General features: G+C 38.3%; 1 protein-coding gene across 1 annotated transcript; it reads right to left on the bottom strand.

Moving 5' to 3' along the window:
* Positions 1-944: 944 nt before the first annotated feature.
* Positions 945-19499, bottom strand: CNIH1 (cornichon family AMPA receptor auxiliary protein 1). Its single transcript, XM_036841398.1, has 5 exons — positions 19295-19499; positions 14126-14194; positions 10053-10165; positions 8827-8970; positions 945-5344 (listed from the first exon to the last, which is right to left on the bottom strand). The coding sequence occupies exons 1-5, from the start codon at positions 19373-19375 to the stop codon at positions 5317-5319; spliced, it is 435 nt and encodes a 144-aa protein (XP_036697293.1). The 5' UTR covers positions 19376-19499; the 3' UTR covers positions 945-5316.
* Positions 19500-19774: the final 275 nt, after the last annotated feature.

Here is a 19774-nt window from a genome sequence, read left to right on the forward strand (position 1 = left end):
TAAGTCTCCAGTTCTCACACTCCTTCACTTCGCTCTATGCTACTGAACATGTCTTTTTGTCTTTAAATTCCATGTTGAGCTACCGAAAGTAGTCATTTGTAGACAAGGATCATACAGTGAGTCAAAGTTAAGAGACCTCAGTGGTTTCACTGCTGCAGAGTGCCATGGCTCTCTTGGCTACTGGAAGTCACAAAGGTGACCAACAGTCAGAGGCACTTCCACACAAGACAGAGCAAATTTCACTGCATCAACCCTTAACTTTAAATAATCATATAATTACCAAAAGTCTTACTCTCTCACTCTTCTTGCTCTGATGGACTACTTTAATTTCATTAGAGAATAAAACAATTACTAGTGCTGTTTGGGAACTTCAGACCAGAGAGCCAGCATGTACCATAATATAAAATCAATGTTTTAATACTTTTATATACACCGTACTTCTAGAACTTAAGGTTTTATAAGACTATTAAGGAAGGTGGGAGACTCGTATATCCCTAGGGATTTCTTACCCAAGGTAATAAATGCCAAAAGTTATAGCTAGAAAGTTATTTATTTTTTTTAAAGTACAGGCTGCAATAATAGACTGACCTTCCTCATGATTTTGGTATTATAACCAAATACAGTTTAAAAATCACAATATTCCATTAAACTTTAAACAGTCGTTGAAATTGACATTACCAAATCTTGTATTAGCTTTCTCCCAGTATAAACATATAGCTTACTCATGAATACTTAAGAAAATGGAAGACAAATATTGGCATGGACTAATCAAATCCTTTAATAATCAACTGAATTTTCAAAGTGCATGCATCTCTTAATTTCCACTGCAAGTGCTTGTTAAGCGTTCCACATTCAAAATGCTTGACTAAACTATTTTAATACTAGGTATAAGGAAAAACATCAATTATTCCATAACAAAGAAACATGGGATGTCACTACTCAAATATAATTATCCAATTAAGTTTAATAACATGTAATTCCAACATTCTTGGAAAAGCATTTTCTCTGGTTAATCTGCAGGACAGCCCTCAAAACAATTGGGGAAGGGAGGCAGAGAGACCAGCTAGAATCCTGGTCATACACAAGCCAGTTAGTTGCTGAAGTAGAATCAACACACAAACTCAACTGTTATCCACAAACTACACAAGGAAACATTTGAGACAGTTTTTATTAAATATACAAAAGCAAAATCAAGCAAGCAAGCTCTAAGAAGGCAGGACAACATAAGGGCACTGTCTTTGGATGGTGTACAGCACCATTAAGGTTAACTTAGATTTTAAATCTAACAAACCATGAGCACAGATGGCTAACTATATTCTGTGTTTCCCTTAGTAGTTTTAAGATCTACCTAGTCATCAATTTATTATTTAAGAAATTTTTCTTCTCCAGAATATAAGAACATGATAACCAAAGAAATTTAGGAAAGCACTGTACGATGAACGTTAACTTATTCATCCTTTTCCATGTCAAGATGTTCTCTACATCTTCCACAATGTGCATTAATGAAACTAAAGTAGGGTAAAACCTTCACTCCAATCCCACAGATCACCTTAGGTGGTTAATACTATTTTCCAAAAACAAGCAGAACAAGCTACAGAGTTGTTTACTCCTTTTAGACATTTAGCTTTAAAACCATTAATTTTAATCAAAGTAAAATTGTTCTAAGAAAGCTATTCAACATATCCAGAAACAGAACCCCATTTTCTCCCTTAGCATCGCCCCAGAGTATTAGTTCAGAACCATCTGCTAAGCTATAATACTAGTGCCAGAGACTCATTAGCTGCTGGTCTGACCACAGATCAGTGACTGGTTTGAGCAAAAGAGCTTAAATTATTTGACATTACTATCTTTCCCCTTTGAAAAGAGTGTTGTTTTAAAATATTTCGGCTGTCAAAACTTCTGATTTACAATTATACTGTACAACTGATTATTGAGAGATGCACATTTTAAATAAGTAACTTAGATGAAAACTTTTAAATAGATTATTTTAATGGGCTTGATGCTGCTATGCTATTTCATACCTGAAATGAAAGCCCACCAGAAGAAATCCACAGAAGTCATTCTTTGTACTATGGCAATAATATTCCATGAACACTGTTCCATAAATATATATAATTGGAGGAAAAGAGAAGTGTTGTATCAACGAAAATAATTTGCTAGTTTCAAAGTGTATCTATATCTCTTATTTCCTTTCTATGCAATTATCTGAAACATTTTCAAAATATGTTGTTGATCTGCAGAGAAGATGAGGGATATTAACATAAGTGGTCCTCAAGCTGGAAAATACTGAACAGGCTTTAAAAGACACATACTACAAACTGCCATGCACTCTGCTGCTTTGTGTAAGACCATTACCTGGGTATCTAAATTTGACTGGTAGGTCTGGCAATTCATGGTGTAATCCATGAGGCTTCTCAAATGCTTCAGTAATACCTGGTATGTGTCAAAAGTGGATCATCTGGTCATTTCCTATCACTACCCCCTTCCCATGAAAAGTAATTCAAACTTCAAACAAATTAGCAGTTTATGTACAGCCTGTGACCCAACTCTCCTCTATCCTGGGATAGGGAGTGGGTACTATCAGTTAAAATCATCAAACATTGTTAATAAAATTCAGATTCAGGCATTCAAGTAAGTTTCTACCCCTATACCTCCTTAACACTAATAGGACATGATGGCATGATATAGTATTGTTACTAAGAATAACTGCTAAATAGACCACATTTGTTATATAAGATTTTTAATGCAGGAGAATCTGTACCAACAGCAAGGAGTTGCTGATACAGATAAAAACCACAGTGTGTTACACTAATGGTTTCAGAGAGTTGGAATGCTCTTAAAAATAAATCAAAACACACAATAGCAAAAGTAATTGTAACAAGGGAAAAAAGAATTCCTAAATAAACAGCTGTGGCTACACAGGGTGCAGTCTGACTAAAGCTGGAAAGGATTACAAACCCAGGCTAACTACGTTTCAGCTGGGCATGCGGGAGAAGTAGAAATATGGCTAGGGCCACCCAAACCAGATTAATGGGGGGAACAAAGCAAACTCAGAGCGAGGGAAAGAACAAGTGGGATACTATCAAATGCAAATATTATGTTTCTGCTTTCTCTTAGTAAGTGACTTAATTTCATAAAACACTGGAAAAGGTAAAGATGAGTAGATATTATGAGAGCATCCAGGTACCCAATCACATGCCTAGGAACTAACAATCTACCACTGAGATGGGTGAACCTCAATTGTCAGTCATTTTTGAGGAATCAGCTAAGGACTACATATCTAATTTCTGAAGCATGAGAAGGTGGCCTCCACAAATTACAAGCAGTAAACCTTGCATTAATCCTGGAGAGTATTGTGGAATACATTATTAAAAGTATGTTAACTTATAAAGGAAAGTGGTGTTTGCTAAGAGACAGCAAGGGCTCATGAAAATCCTTTGACAGGAATACAAAAGTAACTGCCCCAGGAAACCTATGTGAAGTACAGAAGACTTGGCCAAGTCTCTCATGATCAAAAGTTCTTGTGAACAAGAAAGAAAAATGAGTGCAAGCTGGTAGAATTGGGTGGATTAGAAACTGAATTACTGCTTATACTCAGATCATGAGTCTTCAGTGCCTAGCAAGGGCTCAGTAAACAATTTACTGCATGAACTGATGATCCCTCGAAGCGTGCTCCAGACTACAAAAGACAAGGTCTTTAAAGCGTCTCTCATTATGAAATGGTTGGACTCTCCTCACTCTTCTGGTTCTACATCCTCTTCTTCAACGTATTCACCCCCATTACCCAATCTCAAAACAGTAACAGCCATTCTCCCAAAGGTGGAGAGGCAGTTTTTCACTAGTAGAGAATAAAACAGTGCAGCGTCTAATTCAAGGGGTACTTAGAGTAAGACTTCCACAGACACATCCATAAACTCCCTTGATCATTATGTGGAATTTCTGCCTATGGTTTTCTTTCTTTGATCCTTGAAGAAACTTTGAACCACTTAAACTATTTTCAATTGCCTTAACTTCCTCATCCCAAATAAAGCACAAGAATGCTTACGGAAACAGGCAAGCCATAATTATAATTTACCTGCCTTACAAGCAGCAGCAAAAAAACCAAACTTACAAGTCATTTTACCTTAAAACATGCTGTTTCAAAAAGGAAAAAAATATTTTAAACATTTTAAGCTTCACAATAATTTTTTTTAACTGGTAAGAAAAATGATGGTGCTGTGCCACCAGTGTTTATGAATCTTGTCAAGTGACACAAGAAGGTAACGTGCTTAACCATTTAAAACTCTTCCTTTTTAGATCCAAGCATGGTATTAAAAAAAAAATGTAATACTCTACTATCTTTTTAAAAAATTGACAGTGATATGTCTTTATTTGGAATAAGCAAGTTTAAGAATAGCTATTTGTAATCTTTAAAACAATGCACTGAAAATAAGTCTTAATTTCAGAGTTTTATTGTATTGCACTAAAGGAACAGCAGGACGGTTATACAATGTTCTCTCTCATTCAGTTTTGAAAATCTAAAGTACTTGCAAACTCTTAAGAATATCTTTACCACCAGATCAGAACACTAAGTATAATAACCAATTTCTTAATAAGTAATGTCTCACAAATTAAAACACATTTAAAATAGCTTTAAATGCATTCTTCACAAGTAAGTCAGCATATATTTTTGTATCATGTTCACTTATGCTTAAGAATTAAAGCAAGTATATTACTCTGGTGGAAATATGGGAAATCTCTCATTCATGCAATATACAGGGATAATATTTCAAGTCAAAGGAAAAAAAAATCCCACTCATTTTTTTAATGCATCCATATATAATCACCTACATGATAGATGAGGAAACCCATGAAGTTTCCACAGGTCAGATATATATTTTCAATTTATCAGAAGCACCTGATATCTACAGCTAATTTATAATTAAATGGCATTTCAATAAAACCAAAATGAGCCCTACAACTTCTATAAACAAAAGCTTCCAATGGACTAAGGACAGTCAATAATTAATGAAGTCATTCAAGGGATTATGGCTGTTCCTTAAGGAGTGCAAGTTCAAACCTGTCAACACCAGAGGTATCATTTTATATTAATTTATACGTAATTCCATTTAAATTCTTTATCCGAGTATAACATATGAAAACAGTCTTTCCACAAGCAAAAAATGTGGAAACATTTAAAAAATAAGGAGTCATTTTTTAAAGTAACTGATCAGATTCCATAGGCTACTCTTGGAAACAGGATCTTGCTGGATAGAATCCCTTCGTTTGGTGGCTTTTTGCATGCACTTAACTGGACCAGTTCTTCCGAGTGTTGTTCTAAGAGCTCACCAAAACATAGATCATGCTGAAAAGAAGAAAAAGGCTATTATTAATTCAAACATTCCTAATTATAAAAACTAAGAGCACCAAAAAGTTGAGTCTGCTTTATATAGCAAACTAGTTTGTGATATCACACCATCACAGAAAATGGAAAGACCAATGAATGACAAGTTCACAGTATGATTTTAATCTGCATTTATGGACTTTTGCCTAAGGTAGGATTGGCTCAGTGCATGTGCTGTAGTTGTCCCCTATTTCCTTTCCAATTTTAGCAAGAACGGCACAGCTGAAAGCTTAATGGGGATCAGGGCTTAGAGAAGCAATCCAACAGCACACTGCTCCAGAGCTATGTCTAAGAATAGGAGTGAGCATCTCCAAGGGCTCACTTCATGCCAGGCCTTCTGTTAGGTCCTAGGAAGTAGGGTAGGTACGATTATCCCCATTTTACAGAAAGGAATGATCAATCAAGGCACCTTCCCATTAGAGAAAGGCTCTAGGCAATAGCAGCAAGGTTAAAAAAGAAAAGGGGACCAACAAGCAAAATAAAAAGCAATAACCATTTGATCCTACATGAAGGGCAAGGTGGGAGAGGCATGGTTCAAAAGCATGTGTGTCTAAACGGAAATACAAAGCAAGGAGGTGTGCAAACTTGATAGACTATTTTTTGTTATCATTATTTAATTAATAGACTTTTTAAAAGAGCAGTTTTAGGTTTTCAGAAAAATTGAGCTGCAAGTAAAGAGACCTCTCATGGACCTCCTGCTCCCAGCACACAGACAGACATACAGACAGACACACACACACAGTTTCCCTTATTACATTAGTGTGGTATGCTTATTACAACTGAACCAATATTGATACATCATTATTAACTAGAGTCCAGTGTTTACATTAAGGTTCACTGGCTGTTGTACATTCTACAGGTTTTGACAAATGTATATTTGCTTGACAAACGTACCCACCCTTAGAGTATCATACAGAATAGTTTCACTGCCCTAAAAATTATCTGTGCTCTGTCTATTCATCCCTCCCTCCCTGCTATTCCCTGGTCACCATTGATATTTTTACTGTCTCCATAGTGTTGCCTTTTCCAGAATATCATATATTTGGAATCAGACAGTCTGTAGCCTTTTCAGACTGGCTTCTTTCACTTAGCAACATGCATTTAAGTTTCTTCCATGTATTTTCATGACTTGATAGATTTCTTTTAATCTCTGAATAATATTCCATTGTCTGGATGGACCACAGATTAAATATGATGCTTATCCATTACTATTGCTTTTTTTTTTTTTTGGCCCCGTTGCCTGGCATGCGGGATCTTAGTTCCCCGACCAGGGATCAAACCTGTGCTCCCTGCAGTGGAAGCGCAGGCTTAACCACTGGACTGCCAGGGAAGTCTCCACTATTGCTTTTTAAAGAAAGACAATGGGCTTCATTGTAAGGGCTGGGCTCACAGAGGTTCACAGACAGCCTGGGAGGGGGCCCAATGGGTCAGTGGTCTTGGTGCTCGGCCTGAGGACAGATGATGGAGACAGAGTGAACTTGTGGGCTCTCGTGATCTGGGCGATTGTTTCCATTCTCCTCGTGCAGACAGCTGGCTGTCCCTGGCTCTTCTCAGAAAGGCCTTTCAGGTGGGGGGTGATACCCTCCTCCATCAATAGGCCTGGGACTTAGTTTGCTGCTCTTATGGGGGCTCCTGGCTGATATGACCCCCAGACTGGGTGTCTGCCCTTCTCTTTCTCCTCAGCCAAGGCACTGTGTTGGCTGGGCCTCCCGCCTGGACTTGTGTGTGTGTGCATGTGTGTTGATAGACAATTTAAAACAAATGAATGATGTAGTGCCACCATCTCCTGGTGAACATTTTCCCACAACTCTACATCTCCAATTTTATCATTTATTTTCCTTCTTTCAACAAGTATGTTTTAAGTGCCTACTATATGCCAGCACTGTTCCAGACACTTATTATAGAAACGAAAAACTGAAAATTAACAGAAATTAAAAGGACACATGGAATTTCACTTTTCAGAACTTTTTCACTATCTTTGTTTCATGTATGAACGTCTCTAGGTGTACTACCGGACACTCATTTTTCACAAATATAACGTCTAAAAGCATAAAAATACATTTTCCATAAATTTAAGTCTAGCACTTCACCCTTTTCCATAATGGAAACTAGTATGATGTAAACAAGAAATAAGCAAGTTTTCAAGTAACAGAAAGGAGAGGGAAGAGAAACTTAATTACTGCCAAAATTTCATCTAATACAACTAATTTTCTTCATATTTTGACCATCAGGTGGCAATTCCTCTCCAGTTGAATATTTATCAATAAAAAATGGGAAAAGTGTATTTATAAAGCTTAAAGAAAAATTATAACTCCACACTTGCCCGTGTCCATTTCTAGTTTTAATAAGCAGCTGTTTTCCCCCACCTACAGTACACCTAGAACAGTGCCTCCCAACCAGGGCTGATTCTGCCCCACAGAGGGCATGTGGCAAACGTCTAGAGACATTTCTGGTTATTATGACTGGGGCAGAGGGAAGCTACGGCATCCAGTGGGCAGAGGCCGGGGACGCTGCCAAACATCCTACAGTGCACAGGACAGCTCCTCACAGCAAAGATTCATCCTGCCCAAAATACCAACAGTGCCAAGGTCAAGAAACCCTGACCTAGAGGAATGATGATATGAGTCCATCCCAGTACAAAGGGAGGAAAATCAATAACTGCAGCATCGGGACTTCCCTGGTGGTCCAGTGGTTAAGAATCTGCCTCCCAATGCAGGGGGTGCGGGTTCAATCCCTGGTCGGGGAACTAAGATCCCACATGCCTTGGGGCAACTAAGCCCGCGCGCCACAACTACTAAGCCTGTGCGCCTCAAATAGAGAGCCCGCTTGCCACAAACTACAGAGCCCTTGCGCTTTGGAGCCCGTGCGCCACAGCTAGAGAGAAACCCATGTGCCATAACGAAGATCCTGTGTGCCACAACTAAGACCCGATGCAGCCAAAAAAATAAATAGAAAATAAAAAAAAAAATAAATGCAGCATCCTATATGATAGAACTTTTCTTTCCTTCATCCCATTCGGATCATGCAAACCAGAAAATAAAGGGTAGAGCATACAGTTTATGAAGAATGATAAAGAAAAATTAAACATAATCTTGAGACAGACACTGAAGCCAAGCAGAAACTTTTTTGCAAACGCACACAGCCATATCCTCTTGCTCTGCCATGGAGAATGAGGACTGTCCTTCACTGACTGTCTGAGACTTTGGAAGCGGCATCCCTGACACAACTTTCTGCCTCTGACTGCACATCAGTTGGCTGCCTTGACAAGTACCAGCTTATTCAATGTGTGTGAATTTGCTGGTGTGCACTGTGCCATTACCAGTACCACCGTTCAAGACACGAGTTATTCTTCAAGTGGATTTTAAGGTATTCAGACCATAACGCCTGCAAATGTTTCTGGCAGCAAAGTGAAATCATATTCTCGTTTTGTTTTTTAAACTTACCCATATAGGTAGTAAAAAAATGCTAGAAGATAAAAAGCTAATTTGCACCATCCTTCTTTCTGACAATATGCTAGAATATCTGCATTCATGATGGTTGTAGGGTCATAGAGTCCTGGTCCACTCATCACTGGTCTACTCATATACCTGTAATAAACACAGTTGATTAGCCACTCAGAATGGAAGCTAACCTTCAGGATGGAAAGGAGCATTCTCCTTCTCAAATAATATTTGTTACAATGAGAGGTGGTCCACATTGGGAAGCATACTTTTAGTTCTAGGTGGAGTTCTTTCCTTTTATCACCTTAATTTTAAAACTGGAGCCCCTACAGAGAACAAGGTGGTTAAACAAGTCATATCTGGTCTCCTCTACACTTTCAGAAATCCAAGAAAATTAAGAATAACTGTAAAAAGGAAATACAATTTTTTCTTTCAACTTTTTATTTTAACATAAAGAACACTTCACCAAGATATTCCAAATGTTCACATTTACCACACAGCTTTGTCCTTCTCTTTTCTGTTCTCTCTCTAAATACACGTACATTTGTTTCTGAGCCATTTCAGAGCCAGTTACAGATGTGAAACCACTTTACTCCTAAATACTTCTTCCGTATGTATGTCCTAAAATTAAGGGCAATGAGATTTTGACATGCCTATCTAAAATAAAACACTCTAATGCTATATAGATCAGATATAACATTTAGAAGTTATGAAATATGAATCTTTTATAAATAACCAAATTTAAATTCACAAAGTAAACATGGAGGAAGAAGTTAGACACACACTGTACAATTTGATTTATATGAAGTTCAAAGATGGACAAAACTAATCTAAGCTGCAAGAGATCACTGGTTCTCCTGTGAAAGTACAGGGCTAAATGATTGGAATGGGACACAAGGGACTCTTCTGGGGGCTAGAAGTGCTGTATATCTTGATCTGGGCGGTAGTTTCACAAGTGTATACATATGTAAAAATCCATTGAGCTGTACACTTTAGACGTGCACACATTATTGTATGTAAGTTATACCTCACTTTTTAAAAAACCCTTTAAAGAATAATAACATAAGCTCCATAAGAGGTATTAAAACAGTTATTTGTGCATCCATGTGGTTTTAAAAATAAATGCCAACTACTTTTGTTTAGGTGACTAGCATGTAAGATAACCATATCAACCACAGTATAATTAAAATTTAATTAGGAAAAGTATTAGAAGTGTATCTAAATATTACCTCCAAATATGATATGCCAAGAGGGGCATATTGAGACCCAGTGTAAGCCACTCTGCTGCACAAAGAAACATGACACAGAAGAAAGCATGGATGAGGTACTCTGGAAGGACAAGCTGGAAGAAAAACACAAGCCAGTTATCAAAATGCCTTGGCATTAAATCAACTGCTAATTTGGAAGGCAGGTGGCAACTAAGTTTCAATAATGAAAAATCACTGTTTTCCTAGAATCAGAAATGAAAGATGCTACTGAGCTTTATTTCCATATTAAGCTTTTGAACAAAAGCAAGATTATATGCCAACTGACCAGAGGATATAGCTTGCACTAAAAGAATAAGATATAACATAAAATTTAAAACCCAAACTCTTAGAGCAACAGGTTAAATTATACAAAGTTACCACCCAGATTGTTCACAGTTATTTGCTACTCACTCAGAATATTCTTTCTTTCCACCATTCAAGAATGATGAAAATACAAAACTGAAATACCTGATCACATGCAACATGATATAAAAAAATCCACAAAAACAAAACTCCCCTTTAGAAGTTTACACATTAATGTTTTTAAGCCTTTAAACAGAAACCAGGGATGTTACATATACAATATTTAGCAAACCACATCACATTACCACAAAAGTAATTTTTCAATGGAAAGCCAACAGCCAATAATCTCAGCACAGTCGGGGGGAAAGAACATTAATATGCACAGATGCAAACGATGTGCTTTCTGCAATGTAGGAGGGAAAAGACTAAGATCTGAACCATGAAATTGGAATTCTCCCGGTTCCTGAGCTCCCATTCCTACAAGGCCTTCCTATTTCTTTCAGCCTGCTTTCTCCACTGAAGGACTACAAACACAGCAGACCAGTAGAAGCTCAGAACTCAAAAACAAAATACATCTTTTGATAGCAGGTAGTATTAAGTGAGGAAAAATGAGTTCAAGCAAAACACTTTTTATAAAATGACCAAGAGTTCATGCTTTACTTTAAATTATCTTTCTCATCCTACAGATTTCAGCCTAATGACTCTGTTAAATATAAATACCAAAACCTTTCATTTCAAGTTTCAGCCAAAGAGCTTCCTACAAGTCACAGCTGCAAAGCCAGTTTCTCAAAAGTGCTGCACTGTCCCATCAGATCTTTCCTGAGGGGAAACTATAGCTGTAGAAATAATATATTACTTATTCAAGTCGACTTTCTAGTACTCCCAAATTACTTTTCCCATTCAAAGCTGTAAAGCAAAGTTTTTAATTAATACTATTTTAAATAAAATTCCAGTAAAACCAATTAATCTATACCACTAACCAGATATTTTCTACAAATTTAAGTAATATAATAACAAGATAAACTCTGCACATATATATAAACATGTAAATAACATGGACCGTTAAGCCAGCATTTAATTAAGATCAAAGTTAAACATCTGCAAGAAAACAAGAAAATATCCATAGGAAAATCTTTGGAACACAAAGACTACAACCAGGACAAACCAAGAAAAATATATAATACATTTTATTAGGAGTTCCACTGAAGCTGCTGTTTATAATACTAGTTTAAATTACAAGATTTTTCTTTAAAATATAATGAGCCTATTTCGGCCCTCTAAAACCAAGTGATCTAACAATACAAATCGTCATCCAAGTTTTCCAGACTAGGGTATGGGGAGAAAATGATTTTGAAAGCATGATCCCTACTGCTCTTAAACAATATTCTTTAATAAGAGTGATAATAAAGATAATCTGCAACTCTACCAGTTTTAATATGAAACAAATGCCACAGTCCCTCCCTTCTCCTCAAAACAGTCCAGATACTTTTACTATGCATCTCTCATAAAGACCAGTCCTCTTCAATCATTCTTTAATCATGAAATTTCCCCATTAGTGGCACAAAATGATTCCATTTAGGAACCCACATTTACACAAAAACTAGTATCCATAAACACCTCATGCAAATATGGCTGAAATGATAGTACTTAAACATGCAAATCATAATATTCTGTAGTTAAGGTTCACATTTTTAAATATAATGGTATTTGTCTTCCCCCATACTTTGGCAGAACTGTCAAAACAAATTTTCAATAGGGAAAACTGTCAGATGCACTGCTATTAAGCCAATTATCGGCACCCTATCCAAAACACAACTTGTGCTGGTGTAGAAACTTCCTTCCAATCCACTAATCCACTGCAGCATTAGGATGTCCCAAGCACAAAGTAAGAATTTCTTTCCATTAAAAAAAAGCCAAAAATCACACTCTATATTTTAAAATGAAATTAGTCCCTCTTAAAGTTTATAGTAAATTAGGAAAATACAAGAATCTGAACCTAAAAAAATCAGGCTGTCTGGGTTTGAATTCTGACTCTATGTTAGCTGTGTGACCCTGGGCAAAGTGCCTGAACCTCACTAAGCCTCAGTTTACTCTCCTATTCATGAGTATAATATACTCACCTCTTAGGATTGTCATGAAAACTGAATGAAAAAACCCAGGTAAAGATGCTTAGCACAGAGCCTGGCACCCAGGAAAGCCCTCATCTGATTTCGGCTATTATCATCTTCATCATCATTTGGTTATTTGAAGTAATGAAAAGCCAAAGCAGATAGAATACTATTAATAAACAGCCATCAAAAGGAGAAATTTCAGTTTCTTAATTTCTTGGTAACAATTAGTTTAAACAGTAAGTTAAGATGTTTTACAATGAACATTATTACCTTCCAGTGAGAAAGCAAATTCATCTCATATTTTGCTTCATAAGAGTAGAGAAACAGTAAGTTAATACTTTTAATTGTACCTACATCAAGTCTTACTGTAGCAGTTCTTTAAAGACAAATCAGGAATCTATTCCATCATGGCTATTTATCTAGGAAACAATGATAAAAGTAGCAAACCAACTTTATAGACCCTTTCCAAACAAAATCCCTCTAGCATGCTAGTGCTTTACAGTTTTACACAACTAAAGTCTATATATGTTTTCATCTTCGTTAAGTAATTTTTAAAGATGAATTATTACATTCTATTTCTTGAAGACATACTCACTGCTTTCTTACAAAAAACCTTTCAGTTTCTGACCAGTTAGGCAAAAATCAAATCTACAGGCTACAGGAGAATCTTCCTGTAAACTAAATGAAGTCAAATATATATATAAAACCCCTAAGCACAATGGGGCCACATTATAACTAAATCCAGAAGAGCTCAGAACTTAGTGTAAGACAGGTCTGTTTTAGAAACTTAGAGTGGATATATACTAGAAATAACTATGTAGACATTTGTATACAAATTGTTATCCACAAAATTCTGACAGCATGAATCCAAAGGTAAGCCTTACTGCAAGATTCCAGAGCCTAAGAACAGAGCTATCCACCTAAAACGCTCTGAATAAACAGCTGCTGAAAGAATAAATTCCAGAATAGACAAAACCAAAGATAAAAATAGATATGGTACTGAAGACTCCACCTACAGACTACCTCAGAGTAAGTTACAACAAAAGAATAATCTCACCTATTAAAGTCACTTCATGTTAACCAACTTTCAAACACTGCACCTAATAATTTAATATCGAAGTGCCTATGGCTGTAACATTTTTTTAAATGCATGAGCATTTAACAGCTTTCCCTACTTGACTGGGCCAGCAAGCAAACATTTGCATAAAATATGAAATTTCATGAAATCATAAACCTCAACAGGCATATGAACAAGCACACTGAACAGAACAGTTTACAAATACAAATGCCCTAACCCTCCCCATGAAATGAATGTAGCATTAAAACATTAAACTAAAAAGCAGTACACACCTTTAATGCAATTTTGACTCTTTTAATCTTTTTGACCTTTTCAACTGTCTTTGGCCGACAATGTAAAAAGCAGATTGGAAGAATGTTAGTATGACAGCTGACAAGATCACCAGCAGATTAATAATAGAATAGTCAAGCAGGACAGGAAAAAGAATATTTTTTAAAATTCTGCCTACTTCAAAAAGTACAAATTTATCATGCTACTGAGAATATTGGCCATTTTCAAATTATAGCAAGTTAAAAGCAAAAACAGTTTAAAAATCTAGAGAAATAGCCTATATTATAACTTACAGGATTCAGGGTATTACACTGGTCTATAGGATTCTTGTAATCAGTCTTCAGCTCATCAAATGCTATAATCTAAAATAAAAATAAAGTAGTTAGGATCGCTCACTTTAATAAAAAGCAGCAATAAACCTGCCCCATCAAACATAACTGAATAAAGTTAATAGGACAAAAGCAGAAGTGTAGCAACTTTATATGTACCAGTTTACAGTAAACTCAATATATGGTAATTAATAAATAACTAGAATCACATTCAAAGAACTGAAAACACTTGTATATTGTTATCACTAAAATGATCTGATATCACTGTGATAAATATCTTCAATTTTTAGTTTTTTCAATGCCTCCACTAAAGTTATTTTCTCTGCTTGAAATAGTCTTTCCCCCAGCCATAACTATTTACGGAAGCTCCTCTTTATCCTAAAAAAACACTCTTCCTATGTCAATTCCTCCCTGTAGGTCTCCCTAACTCCCTTGGGCAGAAATAATTGCACGCCTGTCTAATCTCCACATAGCACAAGGCTTTATAACACTATCAGGCTGGCATTTCTCATACTGGAGGAGAGGATTTAAGTTCAGGTTTGTGTCCCCCACTAGACTGTGTGCCCCTCAGGGTGAAGTGTTTTTAATCATCTGTGCATGTCCCTCCCTTGTCACAGTGTTCAGCGGGACACTAGAAATGGACTTGTATGCTTCAATTTGTTCCCATTTATACCTAAACACATACATTGCACGGTCCTGCTTCGATTTGGAAGTTCAAGAAATAGCCTTAGAATAAAGGAACACTAAGAGATTATTAAACTTCACAGCCAGGTCACCACATACAGTACTGCAGTTTCTGCACAGAACAAAAGGCCAGGTGGGGGCACAATGCCAGGCACGCTTCTGCTGCCAAGCACCCTGGCATGGGCTCTGCACCAGGGGCTATTCAGGAGGGAGGACTTTTCTAATCCTCTGCCTCAAGAGGCATCTTATTCTAATTCGCCTTAAGGCACCACATAGGCAAGAGCAGGCCTGTTTAAGGGCAATGCAAAAATGATCAATCTGACCTCCTTTCATGTCCTCTGTATATTCCTACCACATGCAGGTCCTTTCATTTGGTCACCAAACTAAAGACTGAAGAAGGGTAAAGCCCAGGTAAGGCCAGCTTCTCATGGTGTGATGAGTGAAACAGTTATAAATATGATAAGGGGAGAAAGATCTCATCCACTTAAAATGCATTGCAAGGACTTCCCTGCGGTCCAGGGGTTAAGACTCCGTGCTTCCACTGCAGGGGACACAGGTTCCATCCCTGGTCGGGGAACTAAGATCCTGCATGCCATGTGGCGTGGCCAATAAATAATAAATAAATAAAATGCATGGCAAGAGTAAATCAACTATACTTTAATATAAGTAAATAAATAAAAATTTTATATCATACCATTAAAAAAAAAAACAGCAAGAATCAAGAATGTTTCTGTCCACACTGAGAAGAAATGTGGCTTTAACATTTAAGGTCACTGAACACAGAACTTCAAAGTCAAAATGCACTAAAAATCAAATAGGGGTGACACACCCCTTTTTATGTCAAAATAAGAAGCCAAAGGCCCCAAGTTTATGGGAGAGCTATTTTAGTTGCTGCCACCAGTCACCCAGGGGACAAAGAATTTAATCTGCCCTTCCTCTGGTGGGTTAGGACTAGTATTTTTATATGTGAGACAGTGCTACTCAATATTACCAGCAATCACTGAAGTCATATATTTCTAGCTTTTAATATACTTTTAATATACCTGTTAAAATTCTTAGCTTCATAAAAAGATGAGTTTTTTTAAATTTCTAGAATTTTATAAAATTACCAACCTGGCCTAATAAAAATTGTAATGAAAGCAGAAATAGAAGGAAAATAATTAAACATTAAAATGTAAGTTCCATGAGAGCAAAGATTTTTGCTGTGTTCACTGCTATGTCCCAGGGCTTAAAATAGTGCCTGGCACCTATATAAGTGTTCAATCAATATTTACTGAATGGGACTTCCCCGGTGGTCCAGTGGTTAAGAATCCGCCTTCCAATGCAGGGGATGCGGGTTCGATCCCTGGTCAGGGAACTAAGATCCCATGTGCCCCGGGCTTCAACTACTGAGCCTGAACGCTCTAGAGCCTATATGCCACAACTACTGAGCCCACACGCTTCAACGAAAGACCCCGCATGCCGAAATGAAGATCCCGCCTGCCGCAACTAAGACCTGACGCAGCCAAATAAATTTAAAAATATATATATTTACTGAATGAAAGGGGGGAAAAAGGAAAAAATAGTCCTATGCTTAAAAAAAAAGTACAGAACTCACCAAAAGGCATTGTCCTTTGTTAATGACCCCTAACACATATAAGTGTTAAAAATATAAATGTACAATTAGAAGATGCTAATTTCTGATTATTTATGGATATAATCAGTCAATCACCTGGCATTAGCTGTGATATATTCCCAATGCATTTTAGTAATAACATTTAAGACAAGGACTGTGATCTCAAATACAATTACTTCCCTATAACAAGATCCAATTTACTAGCAGAGGATGAAACTTGTGCTTTAACTTTTTTCCCACTGGACGGTTTCTTCAGGTGATTTCAAAGGATCTTTTAATGAGTATGTTACTGAATGGGTTTCTGTTTGAGTGCTATAAGCTAGAGTTGTCAAAACTCTTCTGAAAAGATTCTTAAACTAGTGGTTTTCAAATCTTCTGTGACTGTGGGTCTGGACAAGGACGTTCACAAAGTTTTCCACAAAAGTGCAAAAACAAAACAAACAAACAAAAATCCCTAAAGGTAGCAAACTACACAATTCAGGATACCTTCAAATTCGATGCACATCTCTGGGGAATGACTTCTGCATTTTTAGCTTTCAAACAAATCTATGCTCCCAACTCTATTCTCCAAAAAGCATCAATCACATGAATTAGGACTAAACTGACAGACGTAACCATCAGCATAAAAAAATCCTCCATACAACAATTAACATAAACTGGATTTTCTGAATTTATACTTGAAATTTCCAGATGAGTCTTCTGACAGATACTTAAAACGACCTAAGAAAATAAACCGGGGACTTCCCTGGTGGCGCAGTGGTTAAGAATCCACCTGCCTAATGCAGGGGACACAGGTTGAAGCCCTGGTCTGGGAAGATCCCACATACTACGGAGCAACTAAGCCTGTGCTCCACGACTACTGAGCCCGCGTGCCTAGAACCCATGCTCTGCAACAAGAGAAGCCACCGCAATGAGAAGCCCGTGCACCGCAACGGAGAGTAGCCCCGGCTCGCTGCAACTAGAGAAAGCCCGCGCGCAGCAACGAAGACCCAATGCAGCCAAAAATAAATTATTTTAAAAAAATTAAAAATAAAAAAATAAAAGTTTAAAAAAAAGAAACTGAAGGTTACATAGTTAACAGAAAAATTAAAACTATATCTTTATTTAGAATTTTCTATTTTTTCCCAAAGGATGCACAATCCTCTGAAATACTAGAAATCCCTAAGGATATAAGCTCTCCGCTAATCTGTGGAGTACAAATAAATTTTTAATTCTGTAACAGGACTTAAAATCATCTACTTCACCCAAACACATATTCATTTAAATTACCCATTTTTTTCTTTAAAGTGCAGTTCAGGTTTTCTTAGCAAAACACAATCTAGTCCAAAATGTAAACCATCCACAGCTCTCTTCTAAGAATCCTCATCAGCTCAGAAAACAGAGTGTCCATCAAGCAGGAAGTGATTAAGTCCTCATCTACAAATGGCAGGGAACCACACATTTCAGTTTCATCAGAGGCTTACTAAGGCAGAGCTAGTTTGCATCCCCAATTATCTTTACTTATTGTCTTTATTCCACCAAAGAAGAGCCCAAAATGCTCTTCAAGTTATGGTTTCCTACTGACAAAGCATTTTGAGGGAGCAGCCTACATAAGCATTCCCCCACTACACAAGCAGTTGGGTTTCAAATAATTATAAATGTAATTACACTCCTTGGCAAAAGGGAATGGATTTGAGAAATTTTTTTTTTTTTTGCACAAGACACTGCTGCCACGTAAATCACTCTGCCCCTGTATGCTCCATAACAAATCTCTGCTATGGGAATGATGAAACCTGACTGAAAATTTACATGAGCACGAACATGCCCAATCATTCAAACTAAGACCAATATTCCAGAAGGTACTAGAATATGGAGGGCAGAGCAAAAATAAGATAAATTTTTAATGAATGCTGATGTCCAAAAGGCTGCTTCTAATTTTGTGTTAGAGAAACAGGAATCCTTAAAAATCTCTTGTATTTCACAGGGAACTTAACTTGTTCCTTACAGGGACCAGTAAGGATGTGCTTCTGTCCTGTAACATGATGTGAGTAAAAGAGAAAAAAAAAAAAAATTATCCTAGAGAAGCGTAAGGTTTCTGAGCATTTTCAAAATCAAATTAAAACTACCTCTACTAAATCAAGCTACTCCGAACACAGAGGTGGCTAGGAAGTCTCTCGAGACACTCTTGTCGGTCAAAGTATGATTTAGGGGGAAGTTCGGAGATAACGGTCAACAAAGTAATCAATTCAACCGGCATCAAAGTTCACCAGGAGACAATGCCGGGGGCGGGGGGGTGATTCTACCTGAAGAGCACCCAACAAGTGCCTGAAAAGTAGAGCTGGAAATTTATCTAAAGTAGGTTATAACTACCCCATTTGGGCCACACTCCTGTGGACACCAGAAAACAAAGGCAATCTGCATTAAATAATAATATTTTGGCAAACTTCATTCCGGCTCAGCACGTAGCACGCCCCTCTGCGCCCTCGACATCTCCCGAGAGACGCGGGACCGCGGGGATGCGGCGCCGGCCAGCGAAGCGCTGTCCCGCAGGGCCCGCTAGGACCGCGGCCGCCCCACCCGGCGAGGGAGGAGTAGCGGCGCGCGCGGCCTGCGCCGGGACACAGCGGGCGCAGCCAGCCAGCCGCCGGACTCCTCGGCTCCTCCGGGACCTGCAGGCCCCGGTTCGCAGACCGAGGGCGCGCAGGGCCCTGGCCGCGCGGCCGGCACCGCCCCGGCCTGGCCCCATTCCCGGGCGTGCGGACCTCCGAGGGCCGTGGCCGCCCCGACCACGGGCCCGGGGCGAAAAAAGGCTGCGCCGCCACCTCGCCCTTCTTTCCCCGGCCCCGGCTACTCACATGCCAAATGGCGAAGAAGATGAGTGCGGCGGTGAGCAGCAGCGCCAGCATGTAGCAGAAGGCCGCGAACGTGAACGCCATGGCCGGGGAGGAGGAGCAGGGAGCAGCTCCGGTGCCAGCGGAGAAAGGCGGCGCAGGGCCCTCTGGGTAAAACCATTCACTTCCCGCGACCACAGCCCACACCGCCGCCGCTGCCGCCGCCGGGGCGCCAGCCCTCCCAGCGCGCCTGCGCACCAGCCCCGGTGCAAGGCGCCCTCCGGTGGCCGGAGTCCGCCATGCACTTGTATTGTCTGTATAGAGGATTAATTTATTTTGCCTACTTCGCTCCTTTATTCTTTGAACAATTATTCATTGACTGAGTGCCAGTATGTTCCAGGTATTGTGCTTCTCTTTTGAGATACAAAGGTGAGTAAAATAGTACTAGCACGGAAAGAAGTTAGTATAGTGCCGGAAATGAATACGTAAATAAATCATTACAGC

The sequence above is a fragment of the Balaenoptera musculus genome, chromosome 2 (assembly GCF_009873245.2).
Source record: "Balaenoptera musculus isolate JJ_BM4_2016_0621 chromosome 2, mBalMus1.pri.v3, whole genome shotgun sequence".
Taxonomy (NCBI): domain Eukaryota; kingdom Metazoa; phylum Chordata; class Mammalia; order Artiodactyla; family Balaenopteridae; genus Balaenoptera; species Balaenoptera musculus.

Coding starts and splice junctions, on each gene's coding strand:
- CNIH1 (XM_036841398.1), bottom strand. CDS start 19,375: ATGGCGTTCACGTTCGCGGCCTTCTGCTACATGCTGGCGCTGCTGCTC. Junction 10,166..14,125: donor AGTGTAATACCCTGAATCCT/GTAAGTTATAAT, acceptor TTTTTCTTCCAG/CTTGTCCTTCCAGAGTACCT. Junction 8,971..10,052: donor TTGGCATATCATATTTGGAG/GTAATATTTAGA, acceptor TGTTTATTACAG/GTATATGAGTAGACCAGTGA.